This window comes from Hemibagrus wyckioides, linkage group LG13 (genome assembly GCF_019097595.1).
Source record: "Hemibagrus wyckioides isolate EC202008001 linkage group LG13, SWU_Hwy_1.0, whole genome shotgun sequence".
NCBI classification, from domain to species: Eukaryota; Metazoa; Chordata; class Actinopteri; order Siluriformes; family Bagridae; genus Hemibagrus; species Hemibagrus wyckioides.
The window spans coordinates 26,211,654-26,237,648 of NC_080722.1; the positions used below are offsets into that span (position 1 = coordinate 26,211,654).

Below are 25,995 nucleotides of genomic sequence, written 5' to 3' on the forward strand. Positions count from 1 at the left end.
TTTGGGGATGACCCCTTCCTGTTCCAACGTGACTGCACACCAGTGACCAAAGCAAGGTCTATAAAGACATGGGTGAGTGAGTTTGGTGTGGAGGAACTTGACTGTCCTGCACAGAGTCCTGACCTCAACCCCACAGAACACCTTTGGGAAGAATTAGAGTGGAGACTGTGAGCCAGACCTTCTCGTCCAACATCAGTGTCTGACCTCACAAATGCACTTCTTCTAGAGAGGAACGGTCAAAAATTCCCATAGACACAAAAACTTTCCTAAACCTTGTGGAAAGCCTTCCCAGAAGAGTTGAAGCTGTTATAGCTGCAAAGTGCGGAACAACTCCATATTACATTCACGTGCATGGAAAAGTGTAAAGACGTCCCAAAACGTTTGCCAACATAGTGTATTTATGTCTCCAGGTCATGTATGGAAAATATGTATTGTGGAAACATTCATAGCTTTGGTGGTAAAGTCATTGTTTAAGATTATTAAGTGAAGAATTATAATTAGTAGTAGCCGCTTGGTCAGGGTTGAGGACGAGCTGAAGCTTCTCTCACGAACACTATGAGGCGTAACACAGTCTCACGCAGAAAGGAAGCAGAGCTCAGGATCAAACAGTGGAGCTCAGAGATGGCAGCTAGAAGAAGAAAAAAGATCCAGTTTTGTATCTCATACAAGTTTTACAGGTCTTCAGAGTACAAAGATTATAACCCTCGGCGAGAAGCATCTGCATTCTGATACAGGTTAGAAGTTAACTGCAGCAACATTCTCACCTCCTAAACACAGACAAGCAAATTCTTTCCTCCTGTTTATGGATATTTTATAATTGGCATTTGATAAGCGGTTAAGTTTTTACACATCTAATTATATCAAACGACAAGTGCAGGACTTATTTTAATGAAGATTCAGATGATTATGTAACTTGAAGCGTCTTGCATAAAGACCTGGTGCTGAAGTCCAGTCTGCATGCGCATCTTTGCAATTGACACGTGAACATCGATTGTGTGTGTGTGTTACAGCAAACCAGCACAGGTTTCAGTGAGGGGCACCTGGATTTCAGGAACGCTGCAATACGTTTGCCTAACCTGAGATCTTGTTTACACAAGAAGATAAATTCAGAATGGAGTGGTGCCAGCACCCAGGACTACTCCAAGGTCAAGTGCAAGGTCAAGAGCTCCCTTTCCAGAGAAGCTTCATGAAAAAAAGACATCACTAAGCACAACTCATCCCCCTGCATAGCCATCTGACATTTAAAACGATGTTGAAAAGTTCAACCGTGCCACAGTGTGGGTTCTTACCTCCTCCTAGCCTGAACTAATCTCAGGAATCTTTACAGCAATAAGAAAACCTGGTTATTAACGAACATCCAATCAAGTCCAGACAAATGGAACCACATTATTAAGGCTTTAATTATTTGATGTGGGGATAAGCTAGATAATGCTTACATTTAGCAATACCACAGTGAGTTAAGGCTCAAAGGTGTTCCATCCACTGAAGATAGCAGTAAAAGATGAGCGAACGTTACATTCAGTTGTCTTAAAAAGAAAGAAAATGGCCAATGCAACCAAAAACGAGCAAAATCTTACCTTCTAGTAAAATCTGAACACAAACATGAAATGTCTTTGCAACACCTCATGGTAAAACAAATGACTTCTTTTTCTTTTTTTTCCTTTACACAACAAAACGAATATTTACATTGAAATGATAAAAAGGTTAACAAAAGAAAAATCCCTGTAGATTTCCAGGAACTGCGTATATTGTGTGTGTGTGTGGGGGGGGGGGCACAGAAGAGGATGAGAGAAAAGCGATACACGTATGTACTGCAAACAGGTTTTGTATCGAGACAGTTTCCCCAAACACCACGCTGGTGTTATATACACAACACACACAGCGGTGGTGGTGGAGGTGAAGGAGGTGGTGGGGTCATGACACTGTAGAGTGTCCTCACTTAAACATCTGTGCCTTAACCACGAGGGAACTGCTTAGTACCAGTAATTCCATCTGATTTTCATTTTGATCTGCTGTAATTCTGCAATAAATTAGCGTTCTTCACAAGAGACGGTAAGTGCTCTGTGTTTTCTTGTTCTGCCTTTATTTAATTTTTTTTAGCTGCACTCACTGAATGCTATTTGGTAAGGTGGAACAGACTGTACGAATGAATAAGAACCTGGGTCAGCCAGAGACGAGAAGATCGAAGACGTGATCACGGATACATACTAATCGTAGGGGAAAAATTTTAATTGGTTCCAAAAACGATGAATGTTTTCTCTGTCCTGGAATATTTTGCAAAGCTTACAAAAAAGAGAATATGACTATTTACACGTTCTCTTTGTGACAGACTTTGTAGGTGTAGCATAACCCCCCCCCAACAAAAAAAAATCCACACATCTATATTTGAGAATACATTATGGAGGAGTGAATGAGTGGAGGGGGGGGGGGTCACAGTGGTACCATTTACAGACACTGTTCAGAGTAGGATGTGGGTGGAGGTGAACCGGGTACGAGAACAACGTACACACCTCTGCCCTTCTGCCTGGTCCGAGGCATTTCGTTCGAACACATGAAGAGGAAAAAGTGGTGTATCAGTACGCTTACAGTTAGACAGATACACCAACAGCAGCATATAAAGTAAACCATTCTTTCTCCCTTTGCACTAAAAAGAATGCTTTCACGCTTATATTATATATATATATATATATATATATATATAAATAAAATCAACCATGTGTAAGCATCAAGCAATTCATCTCCCTAGTGAGCCCAGGTTGCATTTCATGCATGTTTATTTTTTTGATCTAGATCGAAACAACCTCTATTGCCCCACAAGCATCTTTTGCCAATAGGCACAATCTGAACAGACTCTGCAGTCTTTGCTCTTTGCTCAGGCTAATTGGTCATTTGACCGAGTGTGCATGGTTGCGTTTCTGCATCCATTAAAAGCCATTAGCTGCACTTTCCCAGCGTCTATAAAAGCAGCTCTCGGCAGCACCTGACCAGCTGCACGTGTCTAGTGTCTCGCTGTTAGGAGACTCGTTTAAATGCAAAAATGCAATAAATCACTAGACATTTCTCAAATATCTTCCTTTTCTGTGAGCACAGTGGATGAGAGTACTCTCTCAGTACTTTTGCGTTACGATAAAAATCCTTCAATCCGAAATCTGAGGCTTAACAGGAAATCGATTTCTTTTGCTCCCTTTAACGCTCTCTGCTATAAGCATTTCTGCATTTGTTTTTAAGAAGAGGATTTCTTCTAGTGGGGGGGCGGGGGAATAAATACAAGCAGGTTTAGTGTTGCAATCAATGCCACAAGACCGCTGAACTGCATTCAAAAACGAATTAGGGGGACAAAAAATAAAAACAACAACAACAACAAAAGAAAAAAAAAAAACACAAGACAGATTAACAGTGAAGCCTATTTGATTCTCAGTGCAAGAGGAAGATGCTGACTCCATGTACATAGGATAGATAAGCCTTTGGCTTGGCGGGAATACAGTAACTCTGGTCTGAGTCCACGCTGAGCTCATGCATTATGGCTGTGAGGACTGTGGTGCTGCGGGCTGCTGCTGCGCTGGTGCTGCAGGAGGTGGAGGAGGAGGGGGGGGTCCGGGCTGAGCTCCAGCTTGCGTGTTGGGGGAAGGAGGTGGCGTTGGGCGCTTGAACTTATCTGGGCTGTTGCTTCTTCTCGGGGACGGCCTCTGTCAGAGAAAAACGGAAAAACAATTGCAGTATGTAAAAGAGGCTTGGGTTCAAGCAGTGCATTTCAGAGATTATGTGAAAGTTGTTCAACTAGTGAAAGGAGATTAACTTTGGGATGCAAAGCAAAACAGAACAGTAACACTGTTACACAAACCATGACAAGCAGGTCAGAAAAAGGAGAAAAATAAGTAAGAATGGACTGGCAGTAAACAAGTATTTATATGGACGCTGCAGTTCGTTTCTCAGACGAAGCCAGAGAAATCCACCTTCCATCCACACCAACGTGATCAGATGAAGTTTATCCATATTCACAATCCTCTGCGTGTGCTCGTCAGCATACAGACTTTCAGAGCACTTTGTACTGGAGTTAAAAATGTGCTGGTTTTACAGGTGATGTTTAGAGGAAATGAAACACACAAGCTGTGAGGGGTTGATGGTAGTGACTCACCGCAATGCCATGTGAGGCTCCCACGTGCACGTGTAGGCCTGGCGTGTTGTAGTAAGACATGCCTGCACGGGTCAGTGTGGCTGGAGGGGTAAAGCCCACTGTGTGACTGGCATATGACAGCCCTGCCAGAGGAACAACAAATACTGTTCACATCACATCACACAAACAAGCTAAAGAGCTTTGGACATTTCTGAGCTGAATTTCTATATACAGGGTGGTGATTTATACAGACAGGTCTAAATACAAAAAAGAGAGAGAGAGAGAGAGAGAGAGAGAAAAAATACCTGCACAAATCAATTTATTAAGGTGCCAAGACAATGACAATATTTGTTTGTCAGGAAAACTCTTTATCCATGATCGAAAGAACAAGAATGAATGAAAAACTGGAAGGAGGAGCCACTAAAACTGACCGGAAGAAAAAATCCATTAAAATGTTATGCTATAGTTACACCTACAAGCTACACATAAAGTTAAAGATATGGGGTAAAATATTCCCATAATGTTGAACACAGTCTCTACAAAGAGGGGTAATCAGGGGAAAGAAGCTTAAATAGCACAAACCATACAAGCAGTCATGGTTAAGCTGGAATGGAGTGGAGCAGGAAGAGAAGGGTGTGTGTGTACCTGGAGATATGGGTCTGCTAGAGCTTGGGGAGGGTGTGTAAGGGATCGGACTGGACACGGTGCGAGGGCGAAGGCCTTGGGCCGACATTTCGTTAAAGTATCTATTAAAAAAACAGATTAGAGGGTTAAAATTATATAGCAAAACATGAGACACTTCTTTTTTGTGCTGCATTGATACACAAGCTCACGAGTAAAGAAAAACCACGGTCTCCAGACCTCTCGTCGTCCATCTCCAGGCTGGACTCGCTTTCAGAAAGCTGCCTGCACAAAGCCTCGCGCCGCTCCACCTCCCTCTGCAGCTTCCTCTGCAGCCGAATGTTCTCCTCCCGCATGATCCGCTCCTCCTCAATGTACTGAGCTCGCTTCTCCGTGTCTGAGAGAACAGCAGCAGATACAGAAACAAGTCAAAGCAGATCAGAATGGAAGTAGCATTTATGTGCGTGACCGGTATGTACCTGCATCTCCAACAGACCAAATCAGGACTGAACAACTTGTACCCACATATATGTTTATACACAAACATATTTCAGATTAACCGCCAGTGCCATTACTGTGTTACAGGAAATAAGAAAACAAGACTGCATATCGCTTGTACGGAAAAATAAAACCTTAACCAGGACTGCACTAAATGCTTTACACTTTGGATCCTGTGGTCTGTACAAACTCAGAAGGACAGAAAAAGATGGACATCCAAGCTTTTTCCCTGTTGGGACATGATCTTGCAATCTCCTGCACTTTGTTTGGACAGATTAAAAATAATATTAGCATGCGAGTCCTTACTCAAGCCTTGCGTTTCTTACAAAAGGAGATGCTGATAGTTGTCAGGGATCTAAATAAATTTTCATCTTTGGCATAATGTCTGTTCCTCATCGTGCCCGTCTGCAACATGTGAGGAAACCAAGCTGAGGATCTCATCAGAGTGGTCCGCTGGAAAACGAGCGTCTGATTCATTTCACTGTATGCAGTGCCATCTTGTGGACACTGGCCGAAAACTGCTACATCAGCAGTCCATAAACTAGAGGGTAAAAGTGTCACTAGAGGGTAAAAGTCCTCTTAAGTGTTATATTTCATCATATCTCAAACAGATAGCTAAAAAAACATCTATCCTACAAAACAAGCCTTGGTGAAATGAGGAAGTGAGAACATGGACCTCAGTGGGCTCCAACACTCACGCTGGAGCTCGGCAGTACGCAGGTTCTTCTTCAGCCTCTCCACCTCGTTCTTCAGGAAACGGATGTGTCTCATCATGTTCTCCGGGGAATCAATCTCCATGGAGATGTCCCTAGGGGATGGAGGAGCGGAGACCGGCTGGTCCAACTTCTCCTGAAGAATCCTACATGGATGAGACACAGGACCATCAATAAGTAGGATACTGTACTTCATGCTAAAGTGTGTGTGATTAAAACATCAGGGCAGCATTTATATTTTGAACAAAGCATTAAAATCCCAGAATATTAAGCTTTAACATCTAAATAATGCTTTAGATGTTAAATAAATTAATAAATCTGTGGAGATTTGTTTTATCTACATTTCAAATATTAAGCACATTATTTAAATACATGTAATAATATTAGAGCTATTCATCCCTAAATTTTCCCAAGAGTTTTTTGTTATTTAGTTCTTATTTAAATTTATTTAAGAAGAATAAATGTCATTAGATTTATGCAAACATTTGTTATTGAGGCTTGGACCAAACCTATTTGAATGACCAGCTAATATCTAAAAATAAATCATAATAAAAATATTTCACTATTTTAAATATTAAAATATTTTTTACTGTTTTAATATTATTGTTATTAATATTATTATTATTTAAACCCGCATTTTATTATTTTTATCAAAAATTATTATTATTAAAACCCCCAGTTTCATATTACCTTTATTATTATTAATATATTAAAAAATTCTATGTATTATTATTATTTAAACCAACTAACCATTATTTAAATAACTAACCTGTCTTGGTTTTAAATAATACTCTACTCAATTAATAAGCATTAACTGAAACTGGACCTTTTCTCAGCTTCCAGTTTGTCCATGCGCTTCCACAGCCGGTTGACCAGTGCCTCCTGCTCTTGCTCCAACGTGTTCTCCAAGTCGATCTTCTCTCGTCTGAGCTGGGGAAAAAAAGAAAGAAAAAGTGAGTCTGTAAGCAGAACGCATTCACCATGTCCTCATCATTATTTGTTTATTTAAACACAGGTTTTTATGATCAACCCTACACTACATGTCCCTGTGAATGATGAGGAGTAATATAAACCTGTGATCTTGGTTACAGAGCCACTACTGAGCAATGCTGTTATAGAAAATTAATCAACACTGTCTGACCAATCAGATTTGAGAATGATGGTCTTAACAAGACACTGATACAGACTGGTCAGCTGGAGATGTTTTAAAAATGATATTGTATTCCATCAGCCCTGTGATGGACTGGCGACCTGTCGCCCAATGTGTGCTGGGATAGGCTCCAGCAGATCCCTGTGACCCTAATTAGGTATAAAGTGGGTATAGACAATGGATAGATGGATTGTATTCCATCATCTGAGCCCAACTCATGTACTTGCTGCAGGGTGTCGCTTTCTACTAAACCCGTGCACATAAGGCTGTGGTTTTGTGGAGGCGGGTGTCAGACGAAGTGCAAGTCAGAGCTGAGTCTCAAGTCCACACACACGAATTAGCGGTTATATGGCACGCAGGGGAGCTGTGGAGGCCATCGGGTTACGTAATCTGACCTGCATTTTTATTGGAAACATGCAGCAAAACACAAAAAAGATGAAAACCACTGTTGAGGAACTACAGGTAGATGATACCAGAAAAAAAACATTAACAGTCATGTAACCATCTGAGCACATACTGGGACAAACCACAAGACTTCACACAGAGATTAGTGAAGGGTGAAGGAATGAGATGGAAAAAAATGAACAAGACAAGAAAGAAAGAAAGAAAGAAAGAAAGAAAAGAGACAGGGGAGAGAAAGAAAGAAAGAAAGAAAGAAAGAAAGGAGACAGGGGAGAGAAAGAAAGAAAGAAAGAAAGAAAGAAAGAAAGAAGACAGGGGAGAGAAAGAAAGAAAGAAAGAAAGAAAGAAAGAAAGAAAGAAGACAGGGGAGAGAAAGAAAGAAAGAAAGAAAGAAAGAAAGAAAGAAAGAAAGAAAGAAAGAAAGAAAGAAAGAAAGAAAGAAGACAGGGGAGAGAAAGAAAGAAAGAAAGAAGACAGGGGAAAGAAAGAAAGAAAGAAAGAAAGAAAGAAAGAAAGAAAGAAAGAAAGAAAGAAAGAAAGAAAGAAAGAAAGAAAGAAAGAAAAGAGACAGGAGAAAGAAAGAAAGAAAAGAGACAGGAGAAAGAAAGAAAGAAAGAAAGAAAGAAAGAAAGAAAGAAAGAAAAGAGACAGGAGAAAGAAAGAAAGAAAAGAGACAGGAGAAAGAAAGAAAGAAAAGAGACAGGAGAAAGAAAGAAAGAAAAGAGACAGGAGAAAGAAAGAAAGAAAGAAAGAAAGAAAGAAAGAAAGAAAGAAAGAAAGAAAGAAAGAAAGAAAGAAAGAAAGAAAAGAGACAGGGGAGAGAAAGAAAGAAAGAAAAGAGACAGGGGAGAGAAAGAAAGAAAGAAGACAGGGGAAAGAAAGAAAGAAAGAAAGACAGAGAGACAGACAGACAGAAAGAAAGAAAGAAAGAAAGAAAGAAAGAAAGAAAGAAAGAAGACAGGTGTTGAAGGTTTCCTTGGTCCTATATATATATATATAATAAGGTGCTTGAGAAGGCTGCAATCAGCAAGCAGGACCAGAATCCTTCATGAGCCAGACTGTGAGTGTACCTGCTCCAAGGTGAGCTGCTTGGAGATGGTGTCGTTCTCTAACTTCTTGATCTTCTTCATCAGTTTGTTGACCTGGAACTCCTGCTCCTGCTCCAAGTGCTGCTCAAGCTCAGCTTTCTCGTGTTGAAGCTAAGAGAGAAGAGAAGAAATAAGACACATTTTAGGACTGGAGTACTGTAGAGAGAGTTCTATGAAATATTCATGTTGACAGCTGCGCATCAATGAGGAGGAAGAAAACCACTCGGGTTCTGTACAACTTCTAAACTACTTCATTTAAAAAAAAACCAAACATCTGAAAGCTTTGAGTGTGACCTTGGGAAAGAGCTTCACAACATCCAGCCTCTTAAAATGTTCCCTGAAAGCATATGACTCACCACCTAATGGCTTGGTAAGACTTCAGCCAAAAATGCCATCGTTTAAGCAAATTACAAACAGAGAGTGCTTTTGAATTTCATACAGGAGCAAGAGTGAGGTGACCGAACACCTGCTGTCTGGACATGGTGACCAACAGTCCTGGTTCTGCTCTGATGTCTGAGGTATCGCATGTAATAGAGCAAAATAATCATCGCTAAGCTTACAGCCGTTCCTACACTTACACTGTCCTCAGATGAAAGCTGAGTGAGAGAGAGACAGAGAGAGAGAGAGAGAGAGAGAGAGAGACAAAGAAGAAGTGAGATGGACAGACAAAGAGAGGGAGAAAGACAGACAAAGAGAGGGAGAGAGACAGACAGAGAGACAGAGAGAGGGAGACAGACAGACAGAGAGGAGGGGCAGACAGAGAGAGAGGGGGTAAGGGAGAGACAGACAGAAAGAGGAAGGAAAGCTGGTGAGGGAATTATCGCAGAACACCACAAGTGACAACAGGAAGGAACAACATTAACTTTAATCCTAACTATAAAGCAGAACATATCATTCATTAATAATTAAATCATTCATAAATTAAACACAGTAATTGTGGGCAGATTGCTGTGGTGTAAGTGGAACAGCAGACTTCAGGAAGCAGTGGAACTTCACTTGCGTGTCTCACTGTCTCGTCACTGAGAGTGCAATGTGTGTTCTTCCTAACTCATCACATGTACAACAATAACAACTACATTTTTAAAGATCATCGCGACAAACTCTGATGTTGGCTTGATGAAGCAAGTAGAGAGTGGGGAGATTCAGTGGCAATACATTTGGTGGAGAGCAGACAGATAGGGTCCCGACCCGAGTGTTTTGATACGTTATGTGTATGTTGCAGTAGTTTTGCCATTTTGCTAATTTTGGGGCGTGGCTCTACAGGAAAACCGTCTCTGGCTTTTTCAAGCCAACATAAAAATTAGACTTTCACCGTTATTTTTTAAAAACCACGGCAGTGTCAATTTCACACAGCAATAAAACTGAGACTAAATAAAAATATTTATATCATTTTTACGATCCTTTATTTTAAAAATAAATAATCTTTTCAGCCCATTTATAAACCACACTGATATTCTTTTCATTGATAGAACATTCACCTGGTTTCCTCCTGCAGACATTTTTCCACAGCTCTGTACATGTACACACACACACACGCATACACACACACACACACGCATGCATGCACACACAGGCAAGTTTCTGAAATGAGAAGCTTCAGATCGACGAGGTTTATGACGCAGATATGATAAGAAGGACGAAGCGGAATGGTTCTGGAGCCTCCGTGTTTGTTTTGTTCGATTTTGGCACTCTACAATCAGAACCGGTCCGGATGGTTTATGCCTCGAGTGTTGTTGCCAGGTCACCTGATTCGTTGTGCATGTAATTACAGAACCCCTAAATGAAGTTAGAGCAGATAAAGACATTGTTTCACAGCTGCATAACGAAGTGGAGAAGCTTCTTTCATCTGGAGTGACCTAGTTACTCCAGATAAGCTAGGTGGGTCAGGAGTAGGGCTGGGTTAGGTGACAAAAATATCACATCGGGACATCTGAAGACTTTACTACAGCGCACAGGTTTACTGATACATTCACAGAAAAAGTGCTGGACAGGTCAGGACGTGGTGAGTCCTCGGCTGTTTCTGGACTCGGCCAAAGTTCAGCACTTACTTGCATAAGTTTGCGAGAGAGGTCATTTGTGAGGAATTCTTCTTCCTTCTCATAATTGACAGCAAGAGTTTCCTTCTCCTTCTGTAAAGCTTGGATCTTCTTAAACAGCGTGTTGCTGATGAACTCCTCCTCTTGTTCTGCTCGGGCTTGCTGAGAGAGAGAGAGAGAGAGAGAGAGAGAGGTTTACAAGTCTCAGAAGAGTGCTGTCAAATGAATAAAACCCACACACAATATGGACATGTGTAATTAAAGAGTCCAGGACATGACCGTTACCCAGCACACCGTGTCCACAATGATGAAGCGGACACACTCTTAACATTATCATGAGCTGTGTGTCCGGCGAACACATGATGACCAAGCTGAAATCATGTCCCAGTCAACATCATGACACTTCTGCAGGACAGTCTGGGGCTTTCTCTAATGCTCCTGTCTCTTTTTCTTTCTTGCTCCTTTCTCATTTCTCTTTCTTTTCATGATCTTGTCTCTTTCTTCCTTTCTTTATTACTATTCTGTCTCCCTCTATTCTTTCTTTCTCTTTCTTTCTTTCTTTCTTTCTTGCTCCTGTCTCCTTCTTTCTTTATTTCTCTTCTGTCTCCTTTTTTCTCTCTTTCTTTCATGCTCCTGTCTCCTTTTTTCTCTCTTTCTTTCATGCTCCTGTCTCCTTCCTTCTTTCTTGCTCCTGTCTCCTTCTTTCTTTATTTCTCTTCTGTGTCCTTCTTTCTCTCTATCTTTCATGCTCCTGTCTCCTTCCTTCTTTCTTTCTTTTTTCTTTCATGCTCCTGTCTCATTTCTCTTTCTTTCTTTTCATGCTCATCTCTTTCTTTTTTTCCTTGCTCTTGTATCTTTCTTTCTTTCTTTAACCCTTCTGTGTCATTCTTTCTTTAATGCTCCTTTCTTGTTCTTTCTGTCTTCCATGCTTGTTTTGTTCTTTCTATCTTTAATGCTTCTATCTCATTCTTTTTTCATTCCTTCCTTAACCCTTCTATCTCTATCTCTTTCTTTTCTTTCACTCCTCTGTGTTTAGTAAAGGTGTGTTGAACTTTATGGTTTTCCATCTCTCCACAATCCGGTGTCTGAAATGTCACTAACACCGAGAACACATTCTCCCATGTTGATGAACCTTCTCCACCTGGGCTACAGTTTCAGTTCTCCTTTAAACCATCACATATATATTTATATTTGACGGCAAAACACAAAGCTGTCCATGTGCAAAATAACCTTTGGGGAGCAAAAAAAAAAAAAGACACATCTGGCATCACAGTGCCGTCTCACAGTGCATTATTCTTCATGCCTATTAAAACTGATCTATGATGCAAATCTCTAATCATATTCACTCTATAGGGAAGCTGGGTCAGATATGTTGTAATATGATCCAAAGTGACCGCGGTTCTCTGACAGACAGCTCTATGTATTACTCAAACACCACCATGGTGTAGAGAATGGATTTGCATGTAATTAGAGATCTCAGTCTCCATACACACAATGGAGTGTGTGCACCGTGTACACAACACACCTCATATTAATCCATACGGACTGATCGCTGTGACCTTTATTAGAAGTGTGTTTTGGCTGGCTCAGGTTGCATATGATCAATGGACGCATCTCAGGGAGAGTCTTTACATCCGGAGGCCATTTATCGTCACCTAAAGCTGTCAAAATGACGCATGAGATTATGATGATAAACACTCCATGCTGTGAGAGGAACTTCCCTGGGTCTCTCTCTCTCTCTCTCTATTATATATATATAGGCTGTCCAGCTCTCATAAGGTCCAGTAAAATGAAAAAGGCCTTTAAAATATACATTATATTGCCAAAAGTTTCAAATCATTGAGTTCAGGTGTTGTTTTTTAGGGGTTGGGCGCGGCTCCTTAGTTCCAGTGAAAGGAACTCTTAATGCTTCAGCTTCATACCAAGACATTTTGGACAATTTCATGTCTCTGCTCTAATTCATCCCAAAGGTGTTCTATGGGGTTGAGGTCAGGACTCTGCGCAGGTCAGTCAAGTTCCTCCACACCAAACTCACTCATCCATGTCTTTATGGACCTTGCTTTGGTCACTGGTGTGCAGTCATGTTGGAACAGGAAGGGGTCATCCCCAAACTGTTCCCACAAAGAGCATGAAATTGTCCAAAATGTCTTGGTATGAAGCTGAAGCATAAAGAGTTCCTTTCACTGGAACTAAGGGGCCGAGCCCAACCCCTGAATTCAATGGTTTGGAGGGGTGTCCCAAACCTTTTGGCAGTATAGAGTATTGTTCACATTACATTGAGAACTTTAAGGATGATTATTCCTATGCTAAAGCTGAAATAACAGTGAATAAGCTGGATTTTTGTGCTGACAGAACAAACAAACTTCATCTTAAAAAGTTTTTAAAGACTAGAGAGTAGGATCAACACTGACCGAGCTCCTCCTGGTCACCCGGGTTTGTTTACATGTGTCATGTGACTCTGATAAGCAGGTTTGTGGCGATACTCAGGTGTTTTGTGTATGATGCTCAATGCCAGCTTTTTAATCTGTTACCTGATAAATGAAGTCTAGTATTTTAAAGACTGTTCCGAATTTCAGACTAGTTGCTGTTGTTCTTCTTCTTTCTGGTTCTCCCTGTTTGGGGTCGGCAAGTTAGTAAGTAAATTAGTATGCAATATGTTTTAGCATTTATTACATGCCTTATTACCCATGTTTGTGGATACTGCTGGAAGTTGTAAATTTCCCATTGGGGTGAATAAAGTATCTATCTATCTATCTATCTATCTATCTATCTATCTATCTATCTATCTATCTATCACGAATCATTTGGTCCACATGTTTTGATTTGGCACAGGTTTCCTGACACAACCCTCCCATTAATTCTGGGCTTGGGACCGGCACCGAGAGTTAACTCTTCCTGGGTTAGCATCCTGCCCGGGACTCGAACCCCGGCCACGGCAACGAGAGACGAATTTCAGACTACTGATTAACAAAATATGACCACTTTTGCTCTGAACACAGCCCCCTCAGACTTAACAGACTGTGTGCTGTCCCTAGCGTCCATAACAGGTCACACAGAAAGCGCCGGACATACCTTCTGTGCATTCTAAATTTTTACTCCAAGACAGTTAATTTTTAAGACAGGAAATAATGCAAAAGAGACATGTTTTTATATGGAGGAGAAAAAATGCTAAACCTCTTTCCCAACATGACATAATGTTTTGTTTTATTAGTATATTAATCTGAAAATGGTTTATATTGATATCAGGTTGTTTCTAGAACTGTCTGGGATCCTCCAGAACGTTTCATTTAGAAAGAATATACACAAAACATCTGACTAAAATCCCAAACGTAATAATCTCCTGAGGTAAACTAATCCAGTCCAAATAGGGCTTCATTTTAACAGCAATGACAGGCTCTACTATTAAGAAACACCAAATGATTTATTTATAATTATTCCATTTTTAAATAAATCTCGTCAACGCCCCCCTCCTTGATATATATTTAGGGATTTTGTCATTTCCTAAAATCTGTTATTCAGAGCATTTATCTGACCTACAGCCTGGCTAAGGCCTAACAATCCTCCATGCTAACAGATGCACAACACTATAAAACAGAAGAAAATCCACTCAGATCACCTGAGACATAATTTAGTGCTTTAAAACTGTTAATAATGCGACGTTATGCCATTTTTCGGCTAGGTAGCTCAATGAACATGAGCTCAGAACATGAGTTATCTGTGCAGCTAATATATATTTATTATTATTATTATTATTATTATTATTATTATTATTATTATTATTATTTAATGAGTTAGCACGAGCGAAGAACGTCGTCATGTCCACACGTGACAGGAATGTCAAGCTAACCTAGCCTACACCTGAGGTAAATAACATTAGCTAGCTGTGGCGCGTGCTACCTAGCAAAACAAAATAGTTAGCCAGACTGCGTTCCAGCTCGACACGCCTAGCACCAGACAGGAGAGCAGCCTCAGGTGAAACCATCGATGGTCAATCGTCAATACATCGTGAACTGACCAGTGATCTGTCCCCTCTGCTGCACTTACGATGGTGACGCTGGCTTTGCGCAGGTCTCGGTTCTCCTCCTGCAAGGCTTTACACTTGAGTTTGAACGTCTCCAGCTCGATCTTTAGCACTTTGTTCTCCTGCTGCAGCGACGCCAGGCGATTTGTCAGCTCCTCGAGACGAAACGGGGAAATCATGAAACCCTGCTGTTTGCTGGAAGAGGAAGAAGTGGAGCACTGGGGAGTAGCCGAGCTGCTGCCCGCTCCATCAGTGTCACTCTCACTCGCGCTGTCCGCCATGATCACTGTGAGCCTCTGAGACTGGCAGTAGCAGCAAAGTGTAGCTCAGCAGCGTCATTCTCTACTGTTTCCTTCTTTCCTCTTCCCACCCGCATTCAATAACAAGCCCCGCCTCCTACCTTATTATAAGTGATGTGAGTGGCTAGGAATGTCAGCAGAGCCTGTCTGATAGGCGTATATGCGTCTCAGTGTGCACTACTCACAACCACAACCAATCACAGTGCAGGAGGCGTGAATTGACGCAAAGCGATTGGGGAAAAAAACAGTGAAGTGGAGGATGGAGACTAACGGGATACAGCGACCTCTTCCGGACAACTTTGGAAGCAACAATTAAACTTAAAGCTGATCAAAGCTTTCCAAGCTTAGGAACATCCAGTAATCAATATAATCTTCATTTCGGTGCTCACTGATCTGTAAAGCGCATATGTGCTGTAAAATGATCAAATAAAATAATATAATTTAGCAGACTAATGCTCAGTATCTATCCTGCCGAAAAAATCCAGCTTGGGCTGCAGACACCAGGTACCAGGACAGTTGATCCAAACCATAATTATCTTTAGCTTTCTTACTATGTAAGTTGCTTTGTTTTCTTCATAAACGGTCTAGCAGCTGAAACTTATCATGAGCTTTGAAAAGTGCTAAAAGGTGCAAGACTTGTCCATCTGCTATGGTTCCTCAAAAGCCAGACATGTTTTTAAAGCTGAACTGAAATGGCTGCCTCTTCCTTTGTGGTAGTGATCGTTTCAGCCGAAAGACGGTGAACTGTACGTTCAGGTGATGAGTTCACACCTGAGGTTTAGATTAATAGCTCATTAAGATGCTGAAAATGATCCTGTAAATTAATTGACGCTCTGACTACAGGACCTTCACCTCTGCTAACGGTGAGTCTGAGGTATCACAGCCTGCCCAGAGACAGACAGCAACTCATATCTTACTTTCATATAACAAAACCACTTTTTACCATTCTATGTGAACACTATTTTGTTTATATGCTGATATTGTTGTCCTTCAGCCACTCCCTGTTCTGCGTCACCACAGGACCATCCGAGCCTCATCTTTGATTTTGGGGCAGATTTTACACCGCATGCCCTTCATGATGCAACCCTCCCCATTTTATCCAGTCTTTGAAACCTTCTCTGAATATTAACCCCTCAATGTCTGGGTTGGATCCCTGCTCAGGAACTGAAACCCAGGCCATGGTGGTGAGAGCTGCTTGAACTGCTAATGAAATTGAAATATGACTTTCATTTACTGATATATGACTATAAGTGTAGTATATATGTTTGTAGCATCTATATTATTACAAAATCAACTGCAGTGTTAACAAAAATGTCAACATTTCTTCTGCTTTTCCTTCCTCCTGACCCCACTGCATCATCAGCTCTTCATGCCAGTGCTTTATGGCTCTATTTTTGGACATTTCCTATGATGAAATTGTATTTATTGCATTGTCTTCCATTTTCCGTGTTCCTCTTAAAAACATTTTGACGCCTTAAATCTTATCTGGAATGGCTAAAGATATATCTTGATTAGACGAATAACAAATGTATAGATTCAAAGGGACGATTGTGTGAGCAGATGACCGGTGACGTCTGTGGTCCAGATCTTCATCGTCATCAGTTAAAGTTGAGTCACTGTTCATCTGACTGTGGGTACAGACTTACAGACATACTGCTTCCAACGCATGCGTTTGCTGAATAAACACATGACTATTTACTGAACAAATGGTTTCAAATACACTATGTTGGCAAAAGTTTTAGGACGTCTACTTTTCCATGCACATGAATGTAATATGGAGTTGCCCCGCCCTTTGCAGCTATAACAGCTTCAGCTCTTCTGGGAAGGCTTTCCACAAGGTTTAGGAGTGTGTTTATGGGAATTTTTGACCGTTCCTCTAGAAGCACATTTGTGAGGTCAGACACTGATGTTGGACGAGAAGGTCTGTCTCACAGTCTCCACTCTAATTCATCCCAAAGGTGTTCTATGGGGTTGAGGTCAGGACTCTGTACAGTCAAGTTCCTCCACACCAAACTCACTCATCCATGTCTTTATGGACCTTGCTTTGGTCACTGGTGTGCAGTCATGTTGGAACAGGAAGGGGTCATCCCCAAACTGTTCCCACAAAGAGCATGAAATTGTTCAAAATGTCTTGGTATGAAGCTGAAGCATTAAGAGTTCCTTTCACTGGAACTAAGGGGCCGAGTCCAACCCCTGAAAAACAACACCTGAACTCACTGATTAGGAGGGGTGTCCCAATACTTTTGGCAATATAAATGTAGAGCCAATTTTAGCTAGTTATCTAACAAAACAAGAACTGCTGCAGTTCTTGAGACAAGAAAAGAGACTGCTGCAGGATCACAATAGTTGCACAGAGTAGACATTTTTTAATAATGCTTCTGTGATTGTGAAAGGATCATTCTGCTCGTCTTGCAGTAAACAAGTGGACCACTGCAGTGTGGACTGTGCAGACCTGCAGTTCATCATCTCTTAAAGGAGACTGGAACCAAATCCCATTCTGTAGGTGCATGTAGAGTCCAAATACATTTCTGATACTGCTTTATGTTAGCGTGGAAGCGTAGTGTAAAAAACTCAATGTTGAGTAATGTTCAGAACACAGGACCTGCAGATTGGTGAGCATCTAGACTGGTTAGATGTTTTTTAAGGGGTAGTGAGAGCAAGTCTTACGAATCTGACACACGTTCTGCGTTACACAACTCGTGTGTGTGACATGTGACATGTGATGATGTGTCCATTCGCTGTCCTTCTCAGAATAGAAGAATAATGGGAAGTTTAAGGGTTTTAGGTCAACTTCACCACAGTGAACTCAGCTGTGAAAACGATATTCAAATGAGAAGCAAATTATATTCCTCTTAGCTTATAAGATGACAGTGTTTGTGTGTGTGTGTGTGTGTGTGTGTGTGTTAAACAAAGAAATGGCATGTTATGTTTTTCTTCATGAAAAAAGAATTTATTTCCTAAATGAATGGTGAATGGTGTTAATTTCCCAAATTTATGGAGAATTAATGTGTGTGTGCATAGACAGACAGACAGACAGACAGACAGACAGACAGACAGACAGACAGACAGACAGACAGATAGATAGATAGATAGATAGATAGATAGAATATTTATCTAGTCTTGGCATAAAGTCCCCCATCTTCTTCTTCCGTCTTCATACAGATAAAAGAGGGAATCACAGTTTGAGTTTGAACACAATTTATTTTATGCTTAAATAATTAATTCAATCATCCAGTGTATGGTTTCTCATACAAGTTTGTTACCAGATCATTCAATGAATACCTGAAGGTGATCTCTCTCTCTCTCTTTTCTTTTGAGTATATTCAACATAAGGAAATATTTCACCAAACCAAAATTAAAAAATGCCCCTTATGACCACAGCAGCCTTGGAACCTAGTAATACACTGTTAGGATGGTTACAAACGCTTGGCTTACAGAAAGACCTCTTAGTGCTAATACACATGAGACTGGTTAAAATTGAACGGTGTGCCAGTTTACTCTCTCTCTCTCTCTCTCTCTCTCTCTCTCTCTCTCTCTCTCTCTGTGACTGCATAGCATAGGAAAACTTTAGCTGCAAGATCTTCGATCGTGTCCATTCACTTCCTGTGAGTCTGTTGTGGTACAGTGGTGTCTTTATAAAACAGTATTAGTGACAAATACCAAGGCTATGAGTGTGCACACAGATAGAACATTTACCACACCTCTGGTTATGTAGATAGGAAACAAATCAAAAAGAAGGTGAATCACATGCATCAAAATATTAGTTATTCTGAGTAAATCTTTTAACACAACTGCAGCTATGTCATTTTGTCATTATTGTGGTATGCTTAAAAAGAAAAGGTACTCTGTTGAAATCAAGCAAACTTTTTCTCGTGTAAAAAGTTCTCTATTTTTTTTTCTTTGTGTAATTACAACCTGGAGTCACTCCCCAAAATTGATCTTTAAATCCGGAATTAATATCAGCATTCCTTTCCTTTCGTTTCTCATTCCGACACGCGCCGTCTAAACCCAGTGCATTCACGATTTTAGTGAGCTACTTTAGAATTTATACAGTTCTGGTTTATGTACAGGATCTTTAAAAACAGCATTATACAGCCGACACTAGTCCGAGAGGGGGGGAGAAAAAGTAAGGCGAGTGTAGAAGGTGTTTTTAAAAACATTTTCTGTCAGTCCACAATGCTCTTTGTACCATCTTTGGTCATGGAAACGCTTCAGTGCCGGTTTTTGTGGTCGCTGGCACTCCTCCAACGTAAGGCGCAGAAGAAGCTTCATGCCACCAACAGTCTTGAGCTAACGTGTCATTTCCTGGCACCGATCAGATGCTTTGTGTCGTTGACAGAAAGTCGGAGGTTTTCCATGCTCATGCGAAATCATAAAGTCCTCTTCCTAAAAACCATGCGTTTATGTAAAGGCTGCAGACGCACAATCCCCTGTCCTGATCTCCTGCGTTGCGTTTCCAGTGATCCTTTTCCCAGGAAAACAATGATGAAACAAGTTCAGATCTCTAGCAAAGGAACACAACACATCAGAGAGAGAGAGAGCAAGAGAGAGAGAGAGAGAGAGAGCATGTTAAAGGCATGTTGGATTCAATTCCATTATTATTATTTTATTTGTATAGCGCTGTTAATAAATAAACACTGCTACACAATGCTTCACAGAAACGCGGATCTCTGCTCAGCAAGCTAGCGGCGTCACTGAGAAGATCAAATACCTCTCGTATGACTGAACCCTATACACTGGTTTTATGGTATTTTTTTAAATAAATGGTTGTGTGTAAAGTAGGGCAGCACGGTGGCTTAGTGGTCAGCACTGTTGCCTCACAGTAAGAAGGTATGGGTCCTGGGTTTGAATCCTGGGTTCGAACAGGCAGGGGCCTTTCTGTGTGGAGTTTGCATGTTCTCCCCGTGCCTGCGTGGGTTTACTCCAGTTTCCTCCCACAGTCCAAAAACATGTACATTAGGTTGATTGGTAATTCTAAAGTTAGTGTGAGTGTGTGTGGTTGTCTGTCTATATGTGTGGCCCTGTGATGGACTGGTGACCTGTCCAGGGCGTACCCCTGCCTTTCACCCAATGGGTGCTGGGATAGGCTCCAGCAGATCATTCCCAATTAGGGTCATTAGCAGTGAATAACAAGCTAGTACCGTCACTGAGAAGACCAAATACCTCTCGTTTGACCGAACCCTATCCACTGGTTCCCCTGGAATAGAAAATGGCTGGCTGGCTGTTTAAAACAGTAAATACTGAGATTTAGATATTTGACCCACTGTGTTTTTACGAAACACATGAATCTGGCTGCTTGCATGGTGAGCGCACAGAATTTCAAGGCCTTCAAAGCATTCTCTAGTGATCAGGTCACTGTACTGTGTGCCAGAGAACAATGTGGCAGCTGTATAGCGGTTGCGACTACATTTCAGTTCTGCTGCAAAGAAAGGAACGGTTACAAAGCAAGGATGTGCAGCCGGTGTTTATACATTCAACAGTATCTAGCACAACTCTGTATGACATACCAGATAGCACATGTGACCGTTACGATTGACCCTTCTTTCCTCTTTGTCTCCCTTCTTTCTTCTTGTCTCCCTCTCCGACCTGCAGGAGAGAAAGAAAGAGATGGCGAGGCTGTTAGAATCTTTATTTATCCCTTCATCCAGAGGTTAGGCCATGTATCAGTTCCTGGAGGATGCAAGCTGCTGAAAACCTGGAAACGATACCGACACACTCGAGCAGGTAGTGCTAATTACATGCTAATTCTAAAAAAAAAAAAAAATAGCGCAACAATGTGAGCTGGCGACTCGGTGAAGGAACGTAACCATCGCATTTGTTTATATATTATTCCACACAAGCATCTAAGACTTAGGTGTGAGTCACACGCAAGCGCTTTTAACTTCAGTGGAAATGATCAAGCCTACACACAGCACACCATCCCAACCTCAGAGTTTTCACCCAGGCCCTCAGGGCTCTTAGAGGGCCCTTCTTCCTCCTCAGCAGGCTGCTCGGCCCTAGCGGCCTGTCTGGAGCGCCTGCTCCTCTTCTTCTTCCCTTTCTCATCTTTTCCGGGCACACGACGCACCACTTTCCGGATAACCTGAGAGAAAGTCATACCAAACAATGTGCTTCTCACACATCTGCAGCTGGACGGAATACACACACAGATGGAAATGTGACAAATGGCTGATTTTGCAAGGTTACTTTTCTGGTGACAATGTTTCCCTCTTCATCTGTGAACTGCTCCTCTGTGACTGACTCACCAGGAATGTTTTTGGCCTGATCACCCTATTGAGGAAGATGTATAAAGACACTTACTCGTGTATTCATAAGCAGCGACATGCTCATACAGACACGCAGGACTTGTGCAAGCCACAAACAGTTCCATAAAGCAGAAGGTGACCAGGAATTTTTCACTGGTAATTTCACAACCACTGGCTGTGTGTGACATCTGACATCAGTTTGATTGACAGAAAAGAAGCTGTGAATAAATGGAAATACCTACATCTAAAAAAACAGTGGTATTACCTATGTCAAAATGTATTCAATCAGCATACAGGCAGTGACTGAAGGCCTATTCAGACTGGATTAGTTTTAAATAACGGTGTGGGATAATGTAATTCTTACTTTATATATCATTTTATTCTCTCCATCTGAACAAAACTGTATCTATAACATGTCCAGATAGATTTATTACAACAGAGTCCATTATAAGGCTCGGGGTTTTGCCTTTTTTTTTTTTTTTTATCTGTCTAAATACAAAAGTGCTCTTTTCCACTATGAGTATTTTTTTAGGGGGTAAGTACTGCCTACATGTAAGTGGTGTGACCTACTAATGATCTATCCCAACTTAAGTGGCCACAACACTACAACAAGTGCTTACAGTAAACAATCATTTATTTAGGTTACTTAATAAAAAAATAACAAACATAAAATAACATTAATAACAATGTGAAGACACATTGTGAAGAAACCTCTACAGAGAATGTTAATTGAATGTTAATTAATCAACCATAATTACTAATTAATTACATCCTCCGGATACAGGTATATGTACAGAATTCTGTGTGAAGGATTCACAGGAAGTGATCTAAGTGCCCTGAATGAGATGTATGATGAGCTAAATAACTGGCCTTGGAATGATAGGACAGGATAGATACAAAAGATAGAGACAAAAAAGATGATGTGATAACTGATGAAGAAAGATATAATGGAAAAGCATCACTCCATGCCCAAACGTACATAAATAAGCACACACACACACAAAGAGCACTGCACAACCTGCACTAGTAACACCAAGTACCTTCAGAATCACCCTCCGTCGATACACCCTGGTGGTGACTGTGTGTTCCTCATCAGTACTGGACTCATTGTCTCTATGTGCTTCCTGCTGAAAGCAGTTCAGTATATTTTGTTTGACCCAGAGCCCTTACTCCTACTTTAGACCACAAATTCCATCTCATATTAATTTACACCATTACATTCACTACATCTATTACCTGTTGTGTTTGAGTTCATTTAATATTCTGGGTCTCGTTGTTCAATATGAATGAATATCAACAACGGTACCTTAGCTTTCGGCTCTGCCGTCTCCTCGTCCATGGTGCTCGGCCCGGCGGCGGTGTCATCTGGGGAGTCCCTGCTGCCTTTGCCCTTTGCCTTACTCGATGATTCCTGGGCTTCAAGCAGTGAGCAGGCTTGAGCTTGAAGTTCTGGATGTTCTCCGTTCTGCCTCTCAGTTGTCTTTTGGCTAAAAAGAGATTAGAGTTAGGTCATGAGTTTGTCCAGCGTTGCTTGGTCTGCTGACGTCGGGGCCTGGTTAGTGGATCACAACATGAAAAAAGGAAAGGTGAGCAGCACATCTCACCTCCTCTCCTGCATTTGTGTTTCAGCGTGCAGAACAGAAGCAGCGATCTCCTGGCTCACACTGGATGGCCCTTCTTGCAAGCCTGCAAGTGAAGACATCTCTTTTTCTGCCTGTTCCACTTGTGAGAGATTTTCCTGCACTTTTTCTTTGGTTATCTCCTCATTCTCTGACCCTTCCTCCAAGTTAATGCCTTTAAAAAGGGACTTCTCCTGTGTCATATCTTCGTCCTCTTGCTCTTCAAAACCAGACCTGCTACTTTCTCTTGCACCGTGGGCTCCATTGGAAGGGACCTCTTGCTCTTGGGGAGAGCTCTGCATGAACACTTCTGGATGTTTAGACACCTCATCACTGTCATGGGCCTCCAGGTCATCTTCGGTCGAGCCCCCGTCTCGACTATAAGACCCTCTGCCTCCTACTGAGGAATCCTCAGCTACCACAGTAGGAGGTGCTGCACTGGGGGAGAGCGCGTCCCTGGAAGTGGTCGCCAAGGACAGTTCATTGGGTCTAACAGGGGACCTACTGGGCAGGACTATGCTACCGTCCTCGCTAAAGAAATCATCCTGGCGGAGAGGGGTGGGGGGTTCATACGACAACTCTGAGGGACTCTGCAGCTCCAGACTGATGTCGTGGTAACCTGAGTGATACAACACAGCAGGACTGAGGTGCATGCAACACCACAACTCCAAAATGCTACTACCACATCAACAGATTTGTTAGGTGAGCTTTTTTTTTTTTTTTTAAACATGCACAATAAACAAAAATATAACAGTGGTAATGATATTGAAATGAAATATGACAATATTACACAGCAAAACAGTTATGATTATGATACAGATTTGTTAAAAGGTGAATGTCACATAAACAATGCGGCTGTAGCATGTAGGAATCGGGCATGGATGGGATTCCGATATAAAATGGAGGGAAAAGAAGAAACACAGCATCGGAATATTGCAAACAGATAACACAGTTATAACAGGTAAGGAGGCAGAGGATGATGGAGAGGGAGGAAGATCAAGGTTGCTATAGGGTGTAGTTTTGAAAAGAAAATGATAATGCAGAGTTAGTTGTGAATATCGGTAGAATGAAGCGAGCACTTCAGAGTTGGCGATGCTGTAAATAGAGCGGTCAGTGAGTAAGGCGCTGCAGCTAGAGTTAGCATTATTAGTGCAGTCGAAGAACTAGAGAGCGTGAGAGGAGGCAGCAGCAGCAGCAGCTATGCCGAGAGCGCTGCTCGAACGCGCAGAGGTGTTGCGGTGGGAGCGGCCAGGTGGCTCTGAAGAGTAGCGGGTCTGGTTTTGCAGAAGACTAGAAGAAGGCACTCTAGCAGGAAGGTTCAGAGATTTGGGATACTAGAAAATCTATCAAGCTCTACAGGCATCAACAAAGCAGACATTCCAACATGCTCTATGTAAAAGATCTTACATGAAACCGTTACCATGCTTCATAAACGTTACATAAAAGCAATGTAGCTAGCATTATGTTTTCATGTATCGAAGTATTTGCAACAGTTACAGAACGGATTGAACCAAATTTTGCAGCTAGGTTTTTATTTTTTATTGTTTTCTAATGCTATATATACATATAAACATAATGTTTATGTCGGTTGAGCATGAACCAAATGTTAATCCCATCATATATGACCACATTCTAAAGCAGCAATGAAACGTTTTAGAGTTCTAACAAGTTATGAACCCAATTAGTCATTACATTAAGTGTTGCATGAAGATGTTTTCATTTCGCTAAGATGGGATTAAGTTTTAATATTCATAACTGCATGCATTATATCAATCCATACAGTTAAACACAATCATATCACACTGCCCAACGCTGGTTAGTCACACCAGTTAGAGTTAGGAGCAGTAGAATTAATTGGAGAATCACATATATCGGTCGGGTTTTGATCGAGGATCGAGTACAGCCGAGATTGGAATTTTGATTCGGAATTTAGTTCGTTAAGTGTTTAGCCTTTATGATTTTCTACTCCTGCAACGATTCAAGAAAGAAATAAAAGGAGAGACAGAGTTCAGCTAGATGGGGCTAAACTTTACCATCAGCCTGATCCCGGAAAACTGCGTTATCATCTGCAAAACACCTTGTGCCTGAAATGTTACCATAATCAAATATTGGCCCTTCCAGCAATGTCACAATATCCATCCGATTGATCTTTGTCAGTGCTGCGGTTAAGGCATCCGCTGCAAGGATAAAAAAGAATACACTTAGTTTCAGAGCTCATATGAGTAAAGAGAAAAAAAGAGTGGAAATATTTATCTTCTGTTTAAACATAGCGTAGAATAAAAAAAGAACCAATATGTTTTAACGAGTTCGGGCCACTCTGAATTTTATTCACAATAAAGAGGTTTTATCCATAGCTTACAGCGAGGAGCATGTTGTATCTCTGTCTGTGAGCTTCAGAGGTTCGATGTATGTAACATACCCTCCTGTTTACCAACTAGCGAAAGAAAATAATAACTTACTTGTGGCATTTTTACCGTCTCTGCTGACCCATTTCTTTAATAGCATGAAACTCTGAGCTGTCAACGAGTTGGGGTTCTCCACACGGATGTGATTTATCTCATCAACGGAGAAATCCATTTCCCTGGCCAGCTCTGCAACACATTAAAAATAGATTAGCAGTCTGTCTCTCTTCCAGTCGCATGTACATAATACTGCAGTGCTGCTGGGTCAGGAGAACGCAGATGGTTCTGCTGACCGATCTCACCCAGGACCATGTCAATGCTATATTTACTCGGTATAAAGCTACAGGTCAGCATAGAGCATTGACAAATATTTATTTTTTAAGATTGCCAGGTTCTAATAAATAAAAGTGAAACTGTCACAGTCAAAGTTTTAATCCTCGAGGTAGAAACGCTTAGGATTGTTCCTCTCACCAGTCCAGCTAAGGCCAAGATGATCTGCCACTATAGCCATTCGCAGGTCTGTCCTCTCGCAAGGACTTTGAGGGCCTGTTAGTAAAAAATAGCAATGAGTAAATAGATTCATAAACAAATACAATCTAACATGATAGAAATGAGAAAATCTATGAGGTATAACCTTTTGCCCCAAAAATGAACTACATTTTAGATATGTTGAAGAGAAAAGAGGACAAATGCAATGTTTTAAGGCTTTTGGTTAATAATTGGTCAGTGGTGTTAAAGAGGAAGTTTGCAAAGAATAATTTGCTACTAATCTACTACTAATAATAAT

General features: G+C 41.2%; 2 protein-coding genes across 22 annotated transcripts in view; both read right to left on the reverse strand.

Moving 5' to 3' along the window:
• Window positions 1-2,772: 2,772 nt before the first annotated feature.
• Window positions 2,773-14,977, reverse strand: ccdc6b (coiled-coil domain containing 6b). Its single transcript, XM_058406242.1, has 9 exons — window positions 14,667-14,977; window positions 10,635-10,784; window positions 8,569-8,697; window positions 6,773-6,876; window positions 5,932-6,092; window positions 4,976-5,132; window positions 4,760-4,860; window positions 4,136-4,257; window positions 2,773-3,686 (listed from the first exon to the last, which is right to left on the reverse strand). Exons 1-9 carry the CDS (start codon window positions 14,922-14,924, stop codon window positions 3,519-3,521), a joined length of 1,350 nt encoding a protein of 449 aa, XP_058262225.1. The 5' UTR covers window positions 14,925-14,977; the 3' UTR covers window positions 2,773-3,518.
• Window positions 14,978-18,123: 3,146 nt separating this feature from the next.
• The window catches only part of ank3b (ankyrin 3b), a 160,342-nt gene continuing 152,470 nt past the window's right edge, over window positions 18,124-25,995 (reverse strand). For all 21 annotated transcript variants that reach the window (XM_058406126.1, XM_058406127.1, XM_058406123.1 and 18 more), the window contains 10 exons: window positions 25,680-25,754; window positions 25,266-25,397; window positions 24,840-24,983; window positions 22,792-23,425; window positions 22,494-22,674; window positions 22,228-22,314; window positions 21,129-21,212; window positions 20,869-21,024; window positions 20,450-20,528; window positions 18,124-19,446 (listed from right to left, as the gene is read on the reverse strand). In XM_058406126.1, the coding sequence (XP_058262109.1) occupies window positions 20,469-20,528; window positions 20,869-21,024; window positions 21,129-21,212; window positions 22,228-22,314; window positions 22,494-22,674; window positions 22,792-23,425; window positions 24,840-24,983; window positions 25,266-25,397; window positions 25,680-25,754 (1,553 nt within the window). In that variant the 3' untranslated portion in view covers window positions 18,124-19,446; window positions 20,450-20,468. The remainder of the gene's footprint in view (window positions 19,447-20,449; window positions 20,529-20,868; window positions 21,025-21,128; window positions 21,213-22,227; window positions 22,315-22,493; window positions 22,675-22,791; window positions 23,426-24,839; window positions 24,984-25,265; window positions 25,398-25,679; window positions 25,755-25,995) is intronic.

What these genes read in the sequence shown, in the direction of transcription:
- ccdc6b (XM_058406242.1), bottom strand. Translation starts at nt 14,924, where the DNA reads ATGGCGGACAGCGCGAGTGAGAGTGACACTGATGGAGCGGGCAGCAGC. An exon ending in TCTCTCGCAAACTTATGCAA is followed by an intron (nt 8,698 to 10,634) that starts GTAAGTGCTGAA and finishes CTTCTCTCTTAG; the next exon opens with CTTCAACACGAGAAAGCTGA. An exon ending in CTGGAGATGGACGACGAGAG is followed by an intron (nt 4,861 to 4,975) that starts GTCTGGAGACCG and finishes TTTTTTTAATAG; the next exon opens with ATACTTTAACGAAATGTCGG.